This window comes from Marmota flaviventris, chromosome 8 (assembly GCF_047511675.1).
Source record: "Marmota flaviventris isolate mMarFla1 chromosome 8, mMarFla1.hap1, whole genome shotgun sequence".
NCBI classification, from domain to species: Eukaryota; Metazoa; Chordata; class Mammalia; order Rodentia; family Sciuridae; genus Marmota; species Marmota flaviventris.
In genome coordinates this window covers 39,344,666-39,365,984 of record NC_092505.1, presented here as the reverse complement: position 1 = coordinate 39,365,984, position 21,319 = coordinate 39,344,666, and the positions used below count along the sequence as shown (strand labels likewise).

At 31.2% G+C, this 21,319-nt stretch overlaps 1 protein-coding gene across 1 annotated transcript in view; it reads right to left on the bottom strand.

Moving 5' to 3' along the window:
* Positions 1-21,319, bottom strand: part of Epha3 (EPH receptor A3) — a 345,157-nt gene that overhangs the window by 36,108 nt on the left and 287,730 nt on the right. Inside the window, exons 10-13 of the mRNA XM_027929113.2 lie at positions 20,473-20,598; positions 13,780-13,965; positions 4,053-4,114; positions 1,688-1,897 (exon numbers count right to left, since the gene is read on the bottom strand). Coding sequence (XP_027784914.1) covers positions 1,688-1,897; positions 4,053-4,114; positions 13,780-13,965; positions 20,473-20,598 — 584 coding nt within the window. The remainder of the gene's footprint in view (positions 1-1,687; positions 1,898-4,052; positions 4,115-13,779; positions 13,966-20,472; positions 20,599-21,319) is intronic.

Here is a 21,319-nt window from a genome sequence, read left to right as displayed (position 1 = left end):
TTGGGTAGTATCATTAATACTATAAGTTTTACTTCTTTATTTCTATTTCCTGAATTTTCTTCACATAAATTTTTTCTGAAGAATGAGATTTCACTGGGTGTGGTGGTCACACACCTGTAATCCCAGCGGTTTCAGAGGCTGAGACAGGAGGATCGTGAGTTCAAAGCCAGCTTCAGTGAAAAGCCAGGTACTAAACAACTCAGTGTAGACCCTGTCTTTAAATTAAGTACAAAAAATAGGGCTGAGGATGTGGCTCAGTGATCGAGTACCCCTGAGTTCAATCCCTGGTAACAAAAAAAGAGAATGGGATTTCAAAGAAATCTATCAAATATTGAAGAGATATTCAAATAGTTGCAAATTTAAAAAAATTTAGATATAATTTTTCCTGATAAATAATTATTAAAAATAATAATACTTAGTTTTATCAGGAATATAGTGAAGTGTACTTTTAAAATATGCACAGACTGGTCTGGATGTGGTGGCACTGGCTGGGTGGTGGTAATCCTAGGGGCTCGGGAAACTGAGGCAGGAGAATCGCAAGTTCAAAGCCAGCCTCAACAATTTAGTGAGGCCCTAAGCAACTTAGTGAGACCTTGTCTCTAAAAAAAATATAAAAAGGGCTGAGGATGGCTCAGTGGTTAAAGATGCTGAGTTCAATTCATAGTAAAAAAAGGAAGAAAGAAAGAAAATAGGTAGACTCTTTGACAAAGATAATCCACTTTTCAGAATGTGTTACAAGGATATCATTAAACCTACACAATTATGAATGCTAACAGATTATTTATGTGTTTTTCATTTAAAATATTGGTAGTAGATATAATAATATTCACTTATTAAGTAGAGTTTGCTTTAAAATATAAAACAGGCAAAGGAATTAATAAATCAAATTGTTAAGGGTGAGAACAAAGATTATTAACATTGAAATACACTCAAGAGGTAAATGTTAAGCAAAAAAACATGGTATAAAATGGCATAATGAATAATCCTGTTTTTAATCAACTGTATATATAAGGATGAAGAAAACTCTTAAAAATGATTCCAAACAAATATTCTCTAGGATTGGCAAAATTATGAAAAACTTTTCTTTTTTTATTACTTTGTTTTGAAGTTTTATAAAATGAACATGTACTATTCAGATAGATATTGAATTTTTAAAGTGCTTTTAAATTTTAAATTAAGTATGGGCATTCTGAGATTTTACCAATTCTGCTTTCATAAGGTGACTGAACCATGATGAAAAAAGGGGAAAAATATAATGTACCAGTATTTTAGGCATGTGAAAACCTTGCTACCTTTTTGAATAAATTATTAAACTAAATATCTAAAAATGGCATTTCAGAATTTAGATATTACTCATCTTTTTAACAGTGACCACCATTTTGCCCAAAATAAATAATATTTTAATTTTAACCTTTTTTCTTTTTGGTACTCAGGATTGAACCATGGCTACTTTATAGATGAACTACATAACCAGTTCTTTTTACTTTTTTGAGACAGGACCTTGCTAAGGCTGAGGCTGGCCTAGAACTTGCAATCCTCCTGTCTCAACCTACCAGTATTTTAATTTTAAGAGCTTTTTTCCTTCCATGGGAAACAAAACTGACAAAGCATTTTTATTTATTTACAAGTACACATGATACAAGATGGAAAGTGAAGATTAAAGGGGAGAAAAAGCCATATTACTTACTCTTGTTGTATACGCAGCTTCTGGATCATCCTCTAGAACACGTGAAAGTCCAAAGTCAGAAACCTTACACACCAAATTACTGTTGATCAAGATGTTCCGGGCAGCGAGGTCTCTGTGTACATATCCCATATCTGACAGGTACTTCATGCCAGATGCTATACCACGAAGCATTCCCACCAGCTGGATGACTGTAAACTGGGCATCATGTTTCTGCAAAACATTTCCAATATGCCAAGATATATCACTATAACTAAAAAATATCTTTTTTTTTCTTTAAAAATCATACATTCCCAAATTTGTAATGAAACTAATTATACATGTTTTAGCTCAAAGCACTCAAGACTAACAAGATGTGTAGAGAGATAGACAGATGCAAGGCTATAGCAAAATTGCATACAAGCTGTAATTCCAAAACTATATTATGTAATCAAAACCAGCTTCAAAAATAGAAGTTCTCCATTCTTTATATGATATGTAAGCTCTTTCTCAGAAGCATTAAATTCAAGAACAAAAAACTGCAATGGATCTATTGAAGGTTTATACTATGTGATTGAATTTTCATTATACCTTCTTGGTTTCTATATATGTTATAAATTGCTTCAAATAAAGTAAAATACTAAATTTTAAATGATGATCATAAATAATTAGTACCTAATTAGGACAAAAATTATTGATTGATTTTTTTTTTGTATTTTGAATTAACCCTGAGTAATTAATCCTCATTTGTAGGTTATAAAATAGAAAGCAAAAGAAGACAAAGTCATAGGTGGAGTCTTAGATTTAGAAAAACTTCCAATTCACTTGGATTCAAATAGAAACATACAGATTAAAATATATAGATAATACACTAACATGAAATTCTACATCTACATATATTTACTAAAACAATAATATTAAGTGAATGCCTATTATAATAGTTCAATCACCTGATTTAGAAAATGTTTTTGAAGTCTTTATGAAAATAATTTAAAAACTGTATTTGGCATGTGAATATTAAAGTAGGCCAATTCTCACTCCAAGACAATTTATAATTTTCCTCCATGATTATTAATAACAGTATATATTTTATGTATCAAATTATGTATCATCTATCTATCTCAATTTACAAAGTATTAAAAATACTTTGAGAACAGAGCTATACCTTCTCTGATCCCCTACAGACTAGTGATTGCCATTGCAACTCAAGACACTGCAGACTCTTGAATGCCATAAAATTTTTGCATTTATTTGCAAATAATATTTGTTGAAACATTAAAATAAAGGGGAATAAAGAAAAAGGATGAGTATGGGAATTGGAAAGACAGTCGAATAAATCTTACATAACATTCCTATGTTCAAATATGAATACTCAACCAGTAAATCTCCACATCATGTTCAACTATAAGAATGAGATCCTAATTAGAATGTGTTATACTCCATGTATGTATAATATGTCAAAATACACTCTACTGACATGTAGATCTAAAAAGAATGAATAAAAATATAATAAAAAATTGAAAATGATATATCAAATGTAGTAAAATACAAAGATTGTAAATTTAAAGAATAGTCTCTCTCTCTCTCTATTATATATATATATATATATATATATATATATATATATATATATATATATATATAAAACAAAAAGACATCCCTCAATTGAGACTATACATCTTTTTTGCTTTATAGCATATGATTAGTTTCTGAGTGACAGCACTATGTGAGAGGTAGATGATCTATCTTAGAAGACCCAGAGTTTACTTATTTTAAATAAAGAAAGGGTAGTATTTCTGTCATATATCAATGTAATTTGTGTCTTGTTTTAGACATTTTTTTTTTTAATTTTTAGATTTTTTATTCGGATGTGAATCTTAGCTTTACAAAATACCCTGAATAAGATTGTATAAATTTGTTTTTTTGTGTCTTTTTTTAAAGAGAGAGAGAGAGAGAGAGGAGAGAGAGAGAGAGAGAGAGAGAGAGAGAGAGAGAGAGAGAGAGAATTTTTTAATATTCATTTTTCAGTGGACACAACATCTTTATTTTATGTGGTGCTGATGATCAAACCCAGCACCCCACGCATGCCAGGCGAGCGCATTACCGCTTGAGCTACATCCCCAGCCCTGTACAAATTTGTTTTAAAACTGTATAAACCATTACCATTTGAATGCTGCAAGATAAGGATGTAATTTTACAGTTTTCTCCTGGCTATTTAATACAAGAAAATTTCAGTTTTGCTTAAATTTAGATTCCCAAGTTGCTTGGCATAATATTTGAAGGTATATATATTTGATAAAATGAAGACATTTTATCAGCTCCATCATAAGTATGTATGTGTGTGCATACAAACATGCATATAGGTATACACACATAATATTTTACTTACACGTAAGAAACTGTCCAAGGAACCATTTTCCATGTATTCTGTGACAATCATAACTGGTTTACCTAAGTATATGGTAAGTAACAAATCATCATTATTACTGTCCAAATAAAATCATACAACAAACATATATAATACACTTTTATACATCTGATGAACAAAAACATGTAAAAACATTCCTCTCCTCCAAATGTCACACAGTTGCAATCAAATGAAACAAAATCTATGTTTCAATAGAAAATGAAATTAAATAAAGAAAAAAAGAAAACTGGTTTCTAGAACAAAGGCCCAGACCTTAGATTGTCCAAGTCCCCTTATTTGGCATGGTTTTCAGAGAACACAAAATATGCTCTTTTCCTCCCTTTAATTTCATTTTAGCTAATTATCAAAATCAAGTGTTTTACATTTCATCTTAAAATAGAATCAGGAATTCAAAATTCATTTTTCTCCCAAAACGCATTTACAGAGCTGGATGCTAAGTGTTCTTTTTTGTGCTGTTTATTTAGAAGCAAGTAAATAAAAATCTGTACATTCATGGATTATAGAAGAGAGTTATGTAAAACATTTGAGAATAATAATTACAGTTTTATCCCTATATTCAATTAACACATTGGATTTTTTAAAACACATTTTATATCTGAAAGGAAAATAAAACTAAAATTAGAATTGCTGTTGGCAGTAATTTTAATAAGCATTTAGGAACCATGTGGCCTTAAATATGATTAAACCTTTTAATCCAGAATTTTATTGTATTTATATAGAAATTATTATGTGCAAAATACTGGTTTAATCCTTTTACATATATTAAACTTCTTATCATTTCCATTTTACACATGAGAAAATTGAGATACCAAGGTTAATTAACTTGCTCAGTGTCGTAGAGTTAACACTAAAAATCAAGAGTTGCAACCTGCATACTGTACGCTGTCACTGAGGAAACATTTAAAATAAGAAAAAGCTTCAGACATAAAGATGCTAAGTATACCATATATGAAGAGCAATGGATAGAATAAATGTTTGACTACAGGTAATGATGTAGCTCAATCTGTAGTAGGTTCTATAGATTAGTTTATATTAGAATCACTCCAAAAACTGTAGCCCTTATATAGTTGTTACAGTATAATGCTATATGAACAAAGCTAAAAAAATAACTCAACTTCGATAGCAACTAAGAAAATAAATAATGAAAGACAAATATTTCAAAACAAAAACGAAATTTCAAGTTTTTTTTGATACACATGAAATACTAGTAAATTATGTAACATCATAGTAGGTACTTAAAAAGTTACAACATTCAATTTTACAGCATCAGTAGGCTTTATCAATCAATATTCTTTATTTCCTTTTTATTGCCTCCTTGCATAAAATCATTGTGAATTTAAGAAACTTGTTGAGTCACACAACTACTTATAGTCAAATATATTCCCAGTAAGGCTCTTTCTGATTTTAAAGCCTACTCATATTACTACATTGCAATTCTTTTTATTGTTGTTATAATACTTTAATTATAAACATTTCATGTTTCAAGATTTATGATCTTTAGAATATAAATCACAATAAGCCAAAATTTTAATTATTGAAAAAATTACTAGTATATCCTACAAAAAACAACTAGTTTCTAAATTACTTTTTCTTTTTGAAATGTTTGTTTTTCATTACTGATTCCCCTAATTGTTGTCTTAACTTGGACTATTAAAGAGAGCTATATAAAAAATTTGAGAATGAGTATAGTTAAGTATATGTTTTTTTCAGCTTTGCTCATATAATATTATGATGTAACAATTACATAAAGTGTTACACATTTATCTGGTTGATCTAATCATATATGAAAAGTCCCTTTAGTCAAAACTTTGAGCCTTCAGAACTTGCTTTTTCCAAATTCTAACTAAAGTTTGCTTTCACAATATTCAGGAATTCATGGAAGATTCACTCTTGGACCTCTGATGTCTCCTAAAAGACTGGTCCCAGAGACCCAACCTGAGATAAAATAAGTGAAATGAGTGAATGGAATGAATGAGTGAATGCAATTTTCCATATGCATGCTCTCTGTAGATCATCATCAGTGTCTGCCCGTGACCCTTCCTCAATATAATTCTATGGAGGTTGGGAAATATTGCCCATGATTATGGAGGGTGATACTCTACTAAAGTTAAATGTATACATGGGTTGTAGTCACAGATACTTTGTCTCATACTACCGGTTATTATGCTTGTGTCCTACTCAGACATGTGCTTATTTATCTCTCTTTTCCTCTGGCTCTTAGTCTTATGACTTTCATTTCTCATTAGCATGTCTAGTAGAATGTTTGGCAAGGGAAATAAAAGTAGCTAAAAAGTCAAACCAGTCAATTAAGTCAAAGCCCCATGACCATTCACAAATCAGATCAGGCTGCATTTAACTCCCTAATTTAGGTATTTGTAAACACATCAGTTAAGATGGGCAAGTTTGAAAATGTGCTTTGCATTAAGTTCAAAGATTCTGAAAACCAAAAGTACAGACTTAGAGTAAACAGAATCGCAAATATTCTACCTTGGAAAGCAGTATTTTATTGTCAAGTTTCCCTCGAGATCTTGATTTTGATAAGTAAGGTTAAAGAAAAGAGTCTCGGGAAGTGGTGAAAAGAGTTCTAACATGCATTGGATGTAATGAGGAATTATTCATAATATGCCAGCTCATCTGCATATTATTTGGTGTATTTTTACTCAAGTTTGCATATTTTTTCATGTGTATTTTTATTTACATGATCAGCTCCCTCAATACAGAACTATATTTTTTACTAGCCTCAGAGACCCCAAAATATATCTGAGTATACATTCTAAACTTAATGAAAGAACTGTTCTCTGACTAGCTGAAAAGAAACTTCATCAAAAACAAGCAAAACAATTTGCTAAGGAGTTTTGCTTTTGTTCTTCAATTGACTTATGAATATAAAGAGTATGTAGATCTTTTATAATTATAAAGGAAGGAAAATCAGTCAGTTAGAAGAAGTTCATTTCCCCAACTATTTCCCCAATGGCTTAGAGACATTAGTAATCATTGAATCACTGCTTGATGACAGAAGAAATGTAATTCAAAATGTCTCAGAATTCCAAGTTCAGCACTATTTCACCACAACCTTCTTAACCACATATTTTATATATGTACATATATTTGGAACATATGTATAAATAGTCTGTTCGAATAAATATTTTTTGTAATTTTCAAAAATCAGTTTGCTGTTCAATATATTTATGTTGAAACATAAAAGTATTTATAAATTATTAAAATATTACAAATCATTCAATTTAACTTCACTTAGGAAATGCTATTAAATTTTGCTAATAACAGCAATTGTGTCTTTTAATCTGCATCTTATTTCAAAAGAATTAAGTACACTTTAATAGATGAGTGTGATTCATAAAATCAAAACCTTTGGATTTTAGCATTAGCATTCTCTTATTAGATCATTTAATCAGAGTCAGGATGGAAAAAGATAAAAGTATAAATAGAAGGGATGTTAATGGAAGTTGACAAAACTTCACTGTTCCTAAGACAGACAGCTTGGATCAGCTTTGATAAGAAAAAAAATGTTTTAGTTATATATTTTCATATGTTATATCTAATTATGATAAAAATGTTATAATACATTCAGATTTTTTCTCTGAGTTTCCCATCTGATCATTATAAAAATACAGGGCAATATTTTCCAAAATCCATTAAATCAAGGTATTGTTCTATTGAAATGACCATTGATAAAAATGGGCCAACTACATTCATCTTCAGTCCTAAGTCCACAACCTACCAGTGGACCAGTTACCATTGATAAAAATCATGTCTATTATAATTCCTCTTTTCAAGATCAGGCTGATAAGCAGTCTCTCCAAACCTTCCCCAACTAACCATACTCTCAACCTTAACACATAGAATGAATTACTTAAATTTTTAATTAATTCATGCTTAAGCTGAAACAAAGTTTAATATCTAGAATTACAAGAATTGTGATCCCTTGTTTTATTCAGAGCTATGTCATACAGTAAATGTTGTTAACGAATACAGTAATATGACCACGTTCAGTTTAACTCTATAAGAATGATTTTGCTTCATACTTTTCAAGGTTTCTAACCTTTTGTTTCCTTATCTAATTGCAAGGTTTAATATTTTAATATAATACTGAGATGAAATAGTAGCAGGTTTCTTCTTCTTACTTTAAAAGAAGTACTATCAATATTTAATTTTTGATTATGAGGTCTGTAGGTTTGTTTTGGTTTTGATATACATATTGAGTATACATATTTTCTATGAATGATATGCTAGTAAACATTTAAAGTTCAGGTGATTTTTGGTTTTCTGTGCCCATTTCACTGTTCCTAAGACAGACAGCTTGGATCAGCTTTGATGAGAAAAAAATGTTTAAGTTATATATTTTCATGTGTTATATCTAATTATGATAGAAATGTTGTAATAAATTAAGGTATGAGATGCTTTTTCTTCTATTTATTAAAGTTGTGAATGCTTGAAATTATTAAACATTAAACAAATTTTGCATTCTTGGAATAAACTAAACTTGGACATGGTTACTAACTTGTTCATATATTATTATGTATGAATTTACAACATTAGTATTATTGAATTTTTGTTTAGATTTCACAAAAATCTGTTTTACTTTCTGAGAGCAGTTGTATAGTTTGGTATCAAGATATAACTATCCTCATAACTTAGTGGTGTTTCTTTCTCTTTCTTCCTGAACATGTTTGTGTAAGACCAGATTACTCAGCTATTAAACATATGAATCTTATTTTATTTCTTCTCCTTTTAGGACAGTTACTATTTGTGCAAATTAGTGTTCTATAAAAGGTCATTAGTTGGGCTGGGATTGTGGCTCAGCAGTAGAGTGCTCAACTATCACGTGCGAGGCCCTGGGTTCGATCCTCCGAACCACATAAAAATAAAATATAGATATTGTGCCCAAGTACAACTAAAAAATATATTTTTTTAAAAAGGTGGTCAGTTTTTGGATTAATCATACTCTAACAAAATTTGTAAGTTGAATTTAATCTTCCAAAATAGCCCTATTAATTTATTATTATTTTTTTTTAATATTTATTTTTTAGTTTTCGGCAGACACAACATCTTTGTTTGTATGTGGTGCTGAGGATTGAACCCGGGCCACACGCATGCCAGGCGAGCGCTCTACCGCTTGAGCCACATACCCAGCCCGCCCTATTAATTTAAATGAATAAAATACACAATACAAAATCCTCTTTTAATTCAAACCTGACCAATTCATCTAAAAGACATAGTGGATGGGAAAAAATAAATAGAAAATGTTCTTTCAACATGTAAAAATAGCATTTCCTTCTTTATTTTTCTTTAATATACTAAATAGAGATTTTCCTAATATAATTGATGTGGGTATACAAATAAACATATTCTGATTTCATTTATTAAATTGCAATCATGAATATATGATAGCATTATCACACTTTCCAAATTTTGTTATGCTAACAAACTACTTCTGTAAATTATTTATAAGATAAACACAACATATGTGTTGTCTATTAACAATATCATACGAGTGCAATCATGAGACAAGAGCAAAATAAGACTTTAACAGAGACACAAATGGTAAATTAAGATTTAGCATTGTTATTAAAGTATAATATCCTATTTTAGCAATGTTCCCTCATTCTATGTGCAGAAAATAAGAATGTGAACATCACATATATAAGCCTTTGGTACAATACCAAAACTTACTCGAAGACAGTTATATTTTAATTATGAGAGATTCTAATAATGTTCTGTCCATGACATTTATGTAAGGGTACAGCTGAGTTGCATGATATATATATATATATATTTTTTCAGAAAATAATCCGGGGAAAAAACATACATTTCATACAGTATAAAGATCACTTATCCATACAGTATAACTTTTTCTATTTCTCTGAGCAAAATGTTGCCAATGAAAATTACTGTTAGTGTCTGAACATCATATAACTAATGGTGTGATGGCAGAAATATCAAACATTCACTGAAAACCAAGTTCCATCCTTTTGAACTTAAACTAAAATTGATAACACATGTTAGTACCTAGTTCTAAGCAGAGAATGTGCCCCCAGCTTTCTGCTACTTTGAAGATCAGAGACTCTATCACCTTCTCTTGTTTAAGACCATCAAGTTCAAAATGTACCATTAAAATTGTTTATGGCTAAATTCAAATAGAAAATATAATGACTGAATAACACACTTCTCTGAATGATTTGAAAATGAGACATTGTAATAAGTCCAGTATTTTCAAGCACACAATTGACAGCAATAATAGATAGAATTACCTCAAATAAAAATAAATAAATAAATAAGGAAGTACTTTTACGAATTTTATTTACACAACTAGAATAACTGCTAATATGTCTAACTCAACCAGAAGTGGTAATAGAGATTTTCTCAGTTCTCTGTCACTTAATGTATTATTACACAATTTCATCTAATCTTTAATGTATCTGAACTTTTATTCCTGTGTTACATGTGAAGAAGTGAGTATCTATGAGTGGTTTGACTTATATGAGTTCTTTTAAACAGTTAGGCTAAATCAGAATTTGAAATCAGATCCACTCAATCTAGGAACAGATATGCTTGTTTTTCTTTATTAAATGCAATTTTTTCCACTAAATTGTAAGTTCTGTATCACTCGTGTGTATATTTGTTTGTGTACTTGTGTGTTCATGTGTATCTGAACTATGCAAGTTGATTTTTTTAGAAGTGGTATACTTTCAAAAACTATAATAACAGGAATAGAATAAATAACTCCTTTTGGAGACAAAATTGTCATGTTTATATATTAAATGCAACATATTAAATTTATTGTAAAGAATTCTACTTCCTCTCTGTTATTATAGTGTGCCAGACTTAGAGCTTTTAAATACGCCACTAAGGAGTTCAAAATCTAATTCAGAGTCTAATACTCTATTATGTTTACAATATATGAGATGACTGGGATTTATATAGTCAGATTTGGCAGCTTCTTACGTACTTACTTGACCAGGGAGATATATCAAGTTTAGAACTTTTACTTTAAGTATAAGGCACTTGTGATCCATATTAGAAAGTTCCAGAATCAGACATGAATAAGATGTCTAATGCATAATACTTTCAATTTTTAAAAGTCATTCTTTTTCTTAAGGCATATTTTTCTGCATTTTTTCTTGGGATTGTTTCATTGAATTTTTTCTGAATACCATTTTCATACTTAATTATTTTATGTTTTTATCAGAAGAAAATTTGCTACAGTAATAATGATAATATTATTATGATAATTTCCTTATTTTCAGTAAACATATTTTGAGGGAACAGCAAAATATGAAGGGTTATTTTAAACAATTCAGAACAATGGCAACAAAAATACCAATTTACATTTGTTAAAATAATAGAGCTATGAGTAAGCTTAAATTTAAAGCTGATATTTAGTTTGATAGTGACTTTTACCATATTCTTTACTTAGTTGTAGGTTTTGGAGAAGTTAGGTAATGATTCTGTCTAAGCTAAAAGGTAAGACCTCCGTCACATAACTGCACGACTTTGAAAAATGCAATAAGTTTAATTACTAAAACACTAAAGAAAAACCTATTTATAAAGATACTACTCACTCTTTTCTCTCTGTGTCCCTCCTTCCTTCCTTTCTTTTTCTTTCTTCCTATCCCTCCTTCCTTCCCTCATTAATCAATTGTTTGTTCCTCAACATTGACAAACTAAGTTAACTACCATAATCCAGATTTTATTTTAATCCCTACTTTTGCCCTCTTTAGAGTTTATATTTTGCTTGAGGTATAAACTATAATTAATTATCACCAGAAATCTTTTAAAGTTTGAAGGATGCCTTGCTATGACCCACTTGTTAGGAAAGCTTTTAAAAACCAGGAAATTAAAAAAAAAATAGTGACATGCAAGAATAAAGCACAGAAATCTGCTTTTGTTTACAGAGTTGGGAATAGAGGTAAAATGAGTAGAGTAAGTTCCTAACATATCTAACAACTTCTAGACAAGCTACCCTTGCAGTTGTTTGCTCAAATGTAAAAAGGAAAAGGTCATATCTAATTCAGAGGAAGAAGTGACAATGGAATAAGGCCATGGTACAAAGTTAGGCCCATAACAGGCACTTCATAAAAGAAAGCTTGTAAATATTGAAAGAAGAATGGCCATATTAATACATATGAATTTTCACTTTTTTTGTGGGACTTTGGATCTGAAGGATAATTACATAGTAAAGATGTCATGGAGAACATTAAATGGCTAAATGTCATAAAATCCTAGTGATATCTGATACTATAATTCAATAGACATAAAACAGTATGGTCTTTCCTCAAAAGAACAATTTTATCAATCCTTACCACTCCTATCAGTATTTTTAATTAATTATTAATTTTAAAAAGAAAAAAATTATCAGAAATATTTCAGCATTACTACTAAAATTGTCTGATTTTTAGAAGTCCAGAGGCAAGAAAGACATACTTCTTATAAGAGTTAACATGGGCATAGTCTATGGTTAAATCATTCCACATTGTTAAGTTCTTTATTCTGTTTATTTTATATGAGAACTCAAAAGGAAATCAAAGTATATTTCAATTATACCATGCCCCCATGAAGAAGGAAATGCCTTTTTAGTCACACTAATGTGAGAATAGGTATTAGTGCCATTTGGAAAGTGCTGTATGTAATATTAAAGAAAAATAACATTGTGAAAAAATATAATGAATAATGCCTGTTGGTAACCATAGAGTATGTAAATATGGTGCCAATGAAATATCCCCTAAAGGATGCCAAATTCCCTGCCATATGTTGTCTTTCACTATAAGGAGTCTGCTGCCAATTTCACTATTCTTCATCCTAGGCTCTACAATCATGAGGAAAAAAAGTCCCAGAGCATTCTCAAGAGGTTTCCATTGGGATTGGATCCAAAAATCACAGATATGCCTCACGGGATCCCTTTTGAGCTTGGCTGGAGAAACCATCATGGAAATAAATTTAGATCTCTATCACAGGCTGTGAGCCAGAGCTTCCCCAGAGCGGTCAAGAATCCACCTGGGACTCTAGATTAGAACAATTTGAAATCTACAGAGAACCAAAAAAGACCTTGGGTCTACAGTGATTTCAATCTTTACAGCTCAGAAGAATTCCCAAGATGCCTATAATTTTCCTAAATGCAGAGGGTTAAGAGGGTAAAGATCTGGAAGCTGAAATGAATCTGGTGAACAGTAAAAGACACAACTGAGCTAGCTAGAAGTCCTGTGGAAATTGAGTCATTGTTTTACTTCACAACTCTACATTCTAGGACATTCTCACCCAATTCTCTCTTTGACTGTCTTTGAATCAGCATATTTAAATAGCTCAACCTCTCAATTCAATGGATTTTTTTCCAAGATTTTTAAAATGTAGACTAACATTGACAATATACTACTAGTTAAATACTTTATATATATGGTCAAAGAAAGGCATTTTAATCCTAAACTGATCTTTTTTATGATCAGTTTAAAGACACTAAAGATACTTTCTCTTTCATTTTGGTTTTGGTGGTACTAGAGACTGAACCAAGGATTTCCCATATGCTGAGCATGTGTTCTACCACTGAGCTACACACCAGTTCCAGAACTAAAGATAGTAATGAAAAAAAAAAAATCAAAAAATTTAAATGATTGAATTGGGGCTTAAACCACCTCTGCTCAGCACACACAAAAGCAGGTCTTGTGACTTTACTTACTTTTAGTAACAACTCCTTCCAATCGAATGATGTTGGGATGGTCAAACTGTCCCATGATGCTTGCTTCTCCCAGGAAGTCTCTCCTCTGTTTCTCTGTGTAGCCCACTTTCAGGGTCTTGATGGCCACTGAAATCTCTTTTTTTGAGGGAAGTTTTAAGCGACCACTGCATACCTCACCAAATTCACCTGTTAAAATGCAGAAGAAGAAAAGCAAAATATAAGGAATTATATAATAAAATATGATCACTATAGAACAATTGTGTGCTTTAAATAATTTTACTGTAATACTTATGTTTTGACCCAAAAGATATACAGTAGACCTTCAAATTATTCTGGAAGATGGTAAAGAGAGACTGCCTAGGAAATTCCAGGACATCCACATCCCACTGGGAAAATGGACCTTGTCAGAAGCTCCATATATTTTTAAGTGTCACAATATGAAAAATGTGATACAAAAAAAAAGGAAAGTTGAAAGCTGTTATCTATCAAACTCTTTACCCTTTGTGGTAAGCGCTAACAATATTCCAGAATAATCAACAGGTAAGCATGGATATTATGGGTTAAACATTGGATTGAACTTCATATGTTTCTGACTATTCTTTTTTTTACCAAGATATCCAATTTGTGTATATACTCAGGCTCTGTGAAAATGAAAATGAAAGCATCTGCTATCAATTCATTTTATTGGACTATTGGTGTGTTGCATGATGGCCATACCAGCTATAAAGTTATCTGGGCTTCTGGGAGAACAATAATATAACAGTATCAAATAAAACATAGCATGTCTTAATAGAAAGAATCACTATAAAAACGTTTTTTAGATTCTGTGTCCTCCATGAAGAAGATGTCCTAAATGTACAATTAATCCAGACTGGGTTGAATGTGTGGTGTTGCTAATCTCTTTGATATAAATTGCCAGAACAGGATGGGCTTTGCCTTCCCTCCATCAATATACATTGCTATTGAGATTTGCCAGTCACTCTGTCACTAGATTCTGAGCTTCCACAGAGGTCTGTCACATTCATTTTTCGGTCCCCACAGCTGCCTCAATGACAGTCACAGGTAGTGTAGCGCTACCAATAGAATACTCCTTGTTCACAACTCTTAATAGTATGTGGATTGTTAGATCTCTTGTGCACCACATTAAAAATGACTTCCAGTATTGAGAATTTTTTTCTTTCTGAAATAGGTTAAGTACATAATCAATATTATAGACATTTTTGGATGTCTATAGACTTAAATAATTTTCTTGGTCTCATCTTCTCACTTTGAGATTTCTAAGACCTTCATACCCTATGTCTCAGAGAGAAGTGAAATGACTCTCCCCCCATTTTTTTTTTCAATCTTACTAAGTGGTTTGCCTCACAAAAGTAGAGGTATGTTCTGTGGCTTTACCAACTGCATGACTACAAATGACTTTCCTCTCTTCAGGAAACTTGCCCTATCTTAACCCTTTCTTAGTTTCCAACTCTATGACTCATGCTGCAACTTGGCAAAGTAAGTTAAAGTCCAAAAGCACTCACTGAAGCACTCATGTGACAAACACGTATCAGCTGGCAACAATGTAGCAATCACTGTGAAAAACACAGAGAGGTGATGGTATACAAGACAGCACTAGATTCCTCTCTTTGAAGAACTAGGGAGAAGATAACCATTTGCCAGCTATCCTGCTCTGTAGGATTATGGAGAGAAGTGGGGAGCAGAACTTGCAAAAGTTTACTGACTTTGCTAATTCCAAGAGAGAATACATATGAAGTTGTGGAAATACTATAAGAAGGAGAGTTACTATGGTGAGTTACCAGGAAATCATTGTCAGAATCAATAAGCAAGAGTAATAGTCCTTTTCTTACATAGGGTTATCTGAATGTTACCAGAGAGCTCCAGTTCACTTTGTACAAACACTAAGTTTGAGAAAACCATAAAAGGTATTCATAATAAACTTTAATTTTTTAACTAAAGTTCTGTCATTATTACCTGGTAAAAAGGATTATGTTTTGGAATTTGCATGTCATCATTATTTACTGACATATCACTTGTCAGTTAACAGAAGAGATAGTACAAAAGCATGGTTAAGAGCATGAATCTTGGAGTCCAATTACCTAGGATCTAAATATTCTCAGTTCCCTATTAGATTTGTGATTTTAAGTGGATATCTTAACCTCTCTGTGTTTCCATTTTCTAACATAAGTACACCAGTTGTTATCTACTTCATATGATGGTTATACATTAAAGGAAGCAATTTATGTAGATTCCTTGGAACAGTGCCAAACATGCAGTAAGTGACATCTAAGTGCTGGACTATTTACTTCTTGGAATTCAGATGCACCTTAAGAAGATTAAATCATCTATCTACCTCTTAAGAGTATCTGTTTAAATAGAATGGACAAACAAATACAAAGGTGCTTTTTAAATTGTCAAATTCTATATTAATAGAAGAGAGTTACGGTGATGGTGGTGATGATAAGTTTTATGTCTGTTTCAGTCAGCTTTTTTTGCTGCTATGACTGAAGGACCTGAACAGAACAACTGTAGAGGAGGAAAAGTTTATTTGAGGGCTCAGGATTTCAGAGGTCTTAGTCCATAGAAGGCTAGGCTCCATTCCTTTGGGGCTCAAGGTGAGGCAGAATATCGTGGTGTGATTGGGAGGCAGAGGAAAGCAATTCACGTGGTGATCAAGAAGCAGAGAGAGACTTCACTCTCCAAATATAAAATATATACTCCAAATTCACAGCCCCAGGGACCCACCTCCTCCAGCCACATCCTACCTGCCTTCAGTTATCATACAGTTAATCCCTATCAGGGTTAAGATTGGGTTAAGATTCTCATAATCCAATAATTTCTCCTATGAACTTTCTTGAATTGTCTCACATGTCAGATTTTGAGGGACACATCAAATCCAAACAATAACAGTGTCACAGTGCACAAATATCTGTAAAGGTAAGCATTTTGTAAGAAACATTTTGCCTCACTAGAGAGATAAATGGCAGGAACTTAAAATTCAAGTGAGTCAATTATAATCTCTAAGTGAAACACCTAGAAATGATATATGTATACCTGCTTCAAAACTCACAAAATGGTGTTTCAGTAATGCTAAATTTTAAAAATTAGTAAGTGATTGATCAGATATATACCAGAAAACATCACCAATATATAAGATAGATATATTAAGTATTAATTTCATTATCTTTACATTAATTTAAAAGTACTGTGCTGAGAAAGTTTAGAAAGAGTGGGCAAACATAATTCCCAATATTTTCATCTAACAAAGTTTTATATTTTTTCAATTACTCTGCAAGAAGGAAACTTTTTATAAGAATGAAAATTTATATTCTAACATTTCTAAATAAAATCACAGCTACCACATATTGTGTTTTGTCATTTGTTTGTTTGTTTTTGTTTTTGGTACTCTAGTACATGTAGAACTTTTTATTTCCCTTAAAAATAGGTATGCTTGTGGAAATGGGTATTTTGATTTAAGATATACAATATAAAAATTACCCTTATTATATTTAAAATGAAAAAAAATACCCTACTATTGTTTAAGTAGAATGACCCTCTCTGACACTAGCGTTAGATCCCACTCTTGACTACTTTACTGAGAGAAGCATAATAAAAATATGTACTGAACACAGCTTGTGTTTCAGGGGAGTGTTGTACATGAACTACCTCATTTAATCCTCACAACAATCCTAAAAAGGCACTGCTGTGCTTTAGTGTCCAGACTGGGCTTTGAATATGAAAGCATCAGATTCACATTATGGTTTCTCATTTTTGTGTGACCTTAGTCATTCCAATGCTCAGTGATTTTTTTTTCTCATCTGTTGAAATGGAGACAGTAATACTTAGCTGAAAGGGCTAATAAAGTTAAGTATCATGTAAATTAAAGGCATAATAAATATTTTCTTCAGAAATTTTCAGGCTTTAAACTTGAAAAATTGATTGGATTAAGGAATAAAACTAGGAATTTTAATCATTATTAATTCCTCACTAAAACAAAATTGCTAATTTAAGATAGTTAATTCATGGCTCAATTTTATTTTGTCATATGCACTATGGGTATGATTTTTCTCAAGATCAAACACTTAAGTAAGAATTTCTGTATCATTTATTAATCTATATAAAATCTCTCACAGAAAATTAGAGAACCAACCCCCATACATAATACACACACACAGACAGACAGACACACACACACCATATGTATACATATATTCTTTCTATAAATTTAATTAACTGTGAAATTACTGTCCTCATCTAAAATGTTTATTCTAAGAATAAAAGATGGTTGCTATTTAATTTAATATAATTGTTAAACATTTTTATAAATAACATACATAAATTTATTTTTTTAAAACTAAAAGGGTTAAAATGTAGGTAAATATTCATAAAACAAGTTTGTCATGAAGGGCTATAGTGTAACTCAGAGATAGATCCCTTACCTACCATGTGGGAAACCCTAGGTTTCATTCCTGTTACCACTAAAGTAAACAAAAATAAATTAGAAAGATTATTATGAGTTAATTTTTCTTGAAAGTATTGTTATAGAAATTGGCACATCCACATTCATTATATTATTATACAATTTTTCCTATTTTAGTATATATTTGAAATGGTACCAAAACAAGTTAAGATATTGGTAACTTTTAAAGTTGCAATTCCATATTCTATCTTGTAATGACCAACTCTCTCAAAGCTAGTCCAAGCAGTCTAGAGTTGTATGTGTGTTACATATTGCATTATATTTAACCCACCTTAAAGATGTACCAATTTGTGAATCGTATAGGCATAGCTTTATTGCTCTGAGTATAGTAAATACAAATATTTTCTGCAAAAGCCTGAATATGGGCCATGTGTCTGATTATTCACAAATATATCTGAAGAGAGAAAGAACAAAGAAGATATTTTTCTGATCCTTAATGAGCATTGGGGATTATTAAGTGCTTCAGTGTAAGTTGACCTCTGCTTATCACATTTATCATTTATCAGATACAATTTTCATAAGGGTGCTTTGTCACAACTCTTGTGTTCTGGCTCTCTGGCTCTGTCAATAGGACTTTGCATAAATCTTTTACCAGTGCAGAGGGCTTCAGATTCCAAGGTTGCAGTGATGTCTGTCTGGCCTTCTGGACACTGGTTGAGTATAAGTGAGTTTTTTTATCTTCTATTAGCCTCCAGTTAAGGGTGCAAAGACCTCATGCAATTTGTGCTACTGCATTTCCCATGCTGGAGAACAGTGCACTCTTGTGGGGCAGCTTTAAAACCAGCCAGACAATTTCCACAATAAAAAATTAAAAAAAAAAAAAAAAAGAACACATAAATTTGATGAAACTGAAAAAAAAAAAAAACAGCCAGACAAAACCTTCTGCATCCCAGAGCACGAAGCAGGACTGCACCCACGAAACAGAGTAATTGACATATGTCTGCTTTGGAACTGGGTTAGAAGCAAGGTGAAAGTGTATGCGATCTGATCTTAGATGGTAAAGAAAGAAGCGCCTACTTCAGTTTCCTTTTCTTGAGCACTGGTTTCATATTTTAATATTGCCTGTACATGTGAGTTTTTAAGAGAATAAGACATGAAGAAAATCAGAAAAGAAGCTTTAGAAAATTATCATTTTATTTAGATAATATAAATTACTCAAATTTTCCCTTTTACATACAAACTGTTGCTTGAATTTTAAATATTGTTGTGGCATACAGAAACCATAGAGGCAATTACATGCACATTTGTGCAAAGAAGCATCAGTCATAAATATATAAATATAGTACTTGCAGAAAATGTGATCTAATAGGTTATGCATAATTTAATGAGTTAATTCCTCAGACTCTCACTTCATCAACATTACTAGTTTTGTTCTGATAGAAATATTAAAGGGTGAGATGATGGTGCAAATCTCTTTGTTATTGAGCATAGTTCATATTTGCTTTTGAATAGTGGTTTTATTTTTATGCATGTTGCCATATATTTTGGTTATCCATGTGTTGTGAGCAAATACATAAAATACCATTATTCAATACATAGCTGAAATTTGTATTAGAAAAATGCAACTTCTATTACTAATCACCCTATGGATTTTTGATAATAAATGTATAATTGAGTTAACTGAATTTATGATTAATGATTAGAACAAAAACTGTGCATAAAGACAACTTTAATCCAAATAAATTTACTATATAAAGTCAAGAAAGTATGAAAATGAAGTAGTTCATGTTACTTAAAATATCCTTTCAAAATAGCTGTGATAAAATTTATGCAAAGTGTGTCAGCGTTTTATTTTTTGTTGTTTGCTCTTTTAATTCCAAAGTAGATATTGAAATTAAAAAATAAATTTCAATTCCCACACATGTTTAAAGTGAGACACACTTTTATCCTGTTACCCCTACTTAGTCAAATAGCTTTATGACACATGATCAGCGTGGCCATGAGAAGACTGAGTCATGGCTGCTGCCTCCTCTGAAATTCAATAAATAAAAGGCAGCCAGGTCTGAGAGTCTGTAAGTCTGGCACCTTTGAAATCATTACTTACCATTAAATACCCCTTTTATTTGTTGCCTGTCTTTGATCATGAAATCTGAAATGCCACTTTCCCTTGCAATATACTCAGGCAACAAAAACTGATCAATCTCAGGTAACATTCTTATTGAAAACTTGTGATTACCATCCTAGGTCGGTAGTGGGATTATTGAGGTACTTACCTGCTCCAACAACTTTGTCAATGGATATGTTGGTGGCATCCAATTCCTTAGCAAACTCATGAACTGCTTGTGTTGGGTCCTCATAAGTATGTGGGTCAACATAAGTTCTGAGACCCGGAAGTTTTACTGTTTAAGGGTAAAGGCATTATTTTAGTGAGATTTATAAAACTTTAAACTGAGCAAATTTTATGATAAAATATTGGCTAAAAAATTTTCCATCCCAATATGGTACAACAAATCTTAGTTTTTTCTGTGAATAAACTAAAATAATAGAAATAATAATAAAAAATAATAGAAACTGAGATTTTTGACCCACATGTTTAAAATTTAAGAAAACTTATTCACAATGAAAGATAAAGAGCCACATGAGGAGTTTTCTCTGCAAAGACACTAGAAGGAGAATTGACATACAAGAAAGTGGATCTTAAAAGGGTAAATCAACTGTTTGATACTATACAGCTTTTATCGACATTCACAATCAAAATCACCTACTGAAATTATTGATCAACTTTCATTGTGGGTATGGGTATAGACACACCAATATACTATCCATCTGCTAAAATCTTACGTAACTTTTTGACATAAAGGCAATATAAGCATTTTTTATAAGCTTAATAACTGTGATAAGAAACTATGTTCCAAACATAAATTATGTATATATTTATTAGATACTAATTTATTAGATATTAATTATTTATTAGATACTAATCTCCCTTGTTATAGATTTATTTATTAAATTTTTCTGAAGGTGAAATTTTTCATGATGTTCTGTAATTAAAATATTAAAGACAAATGATATCAGTGAACTTGCTATCATTTAGAAAAATAACTCAGATAATTTGGAATT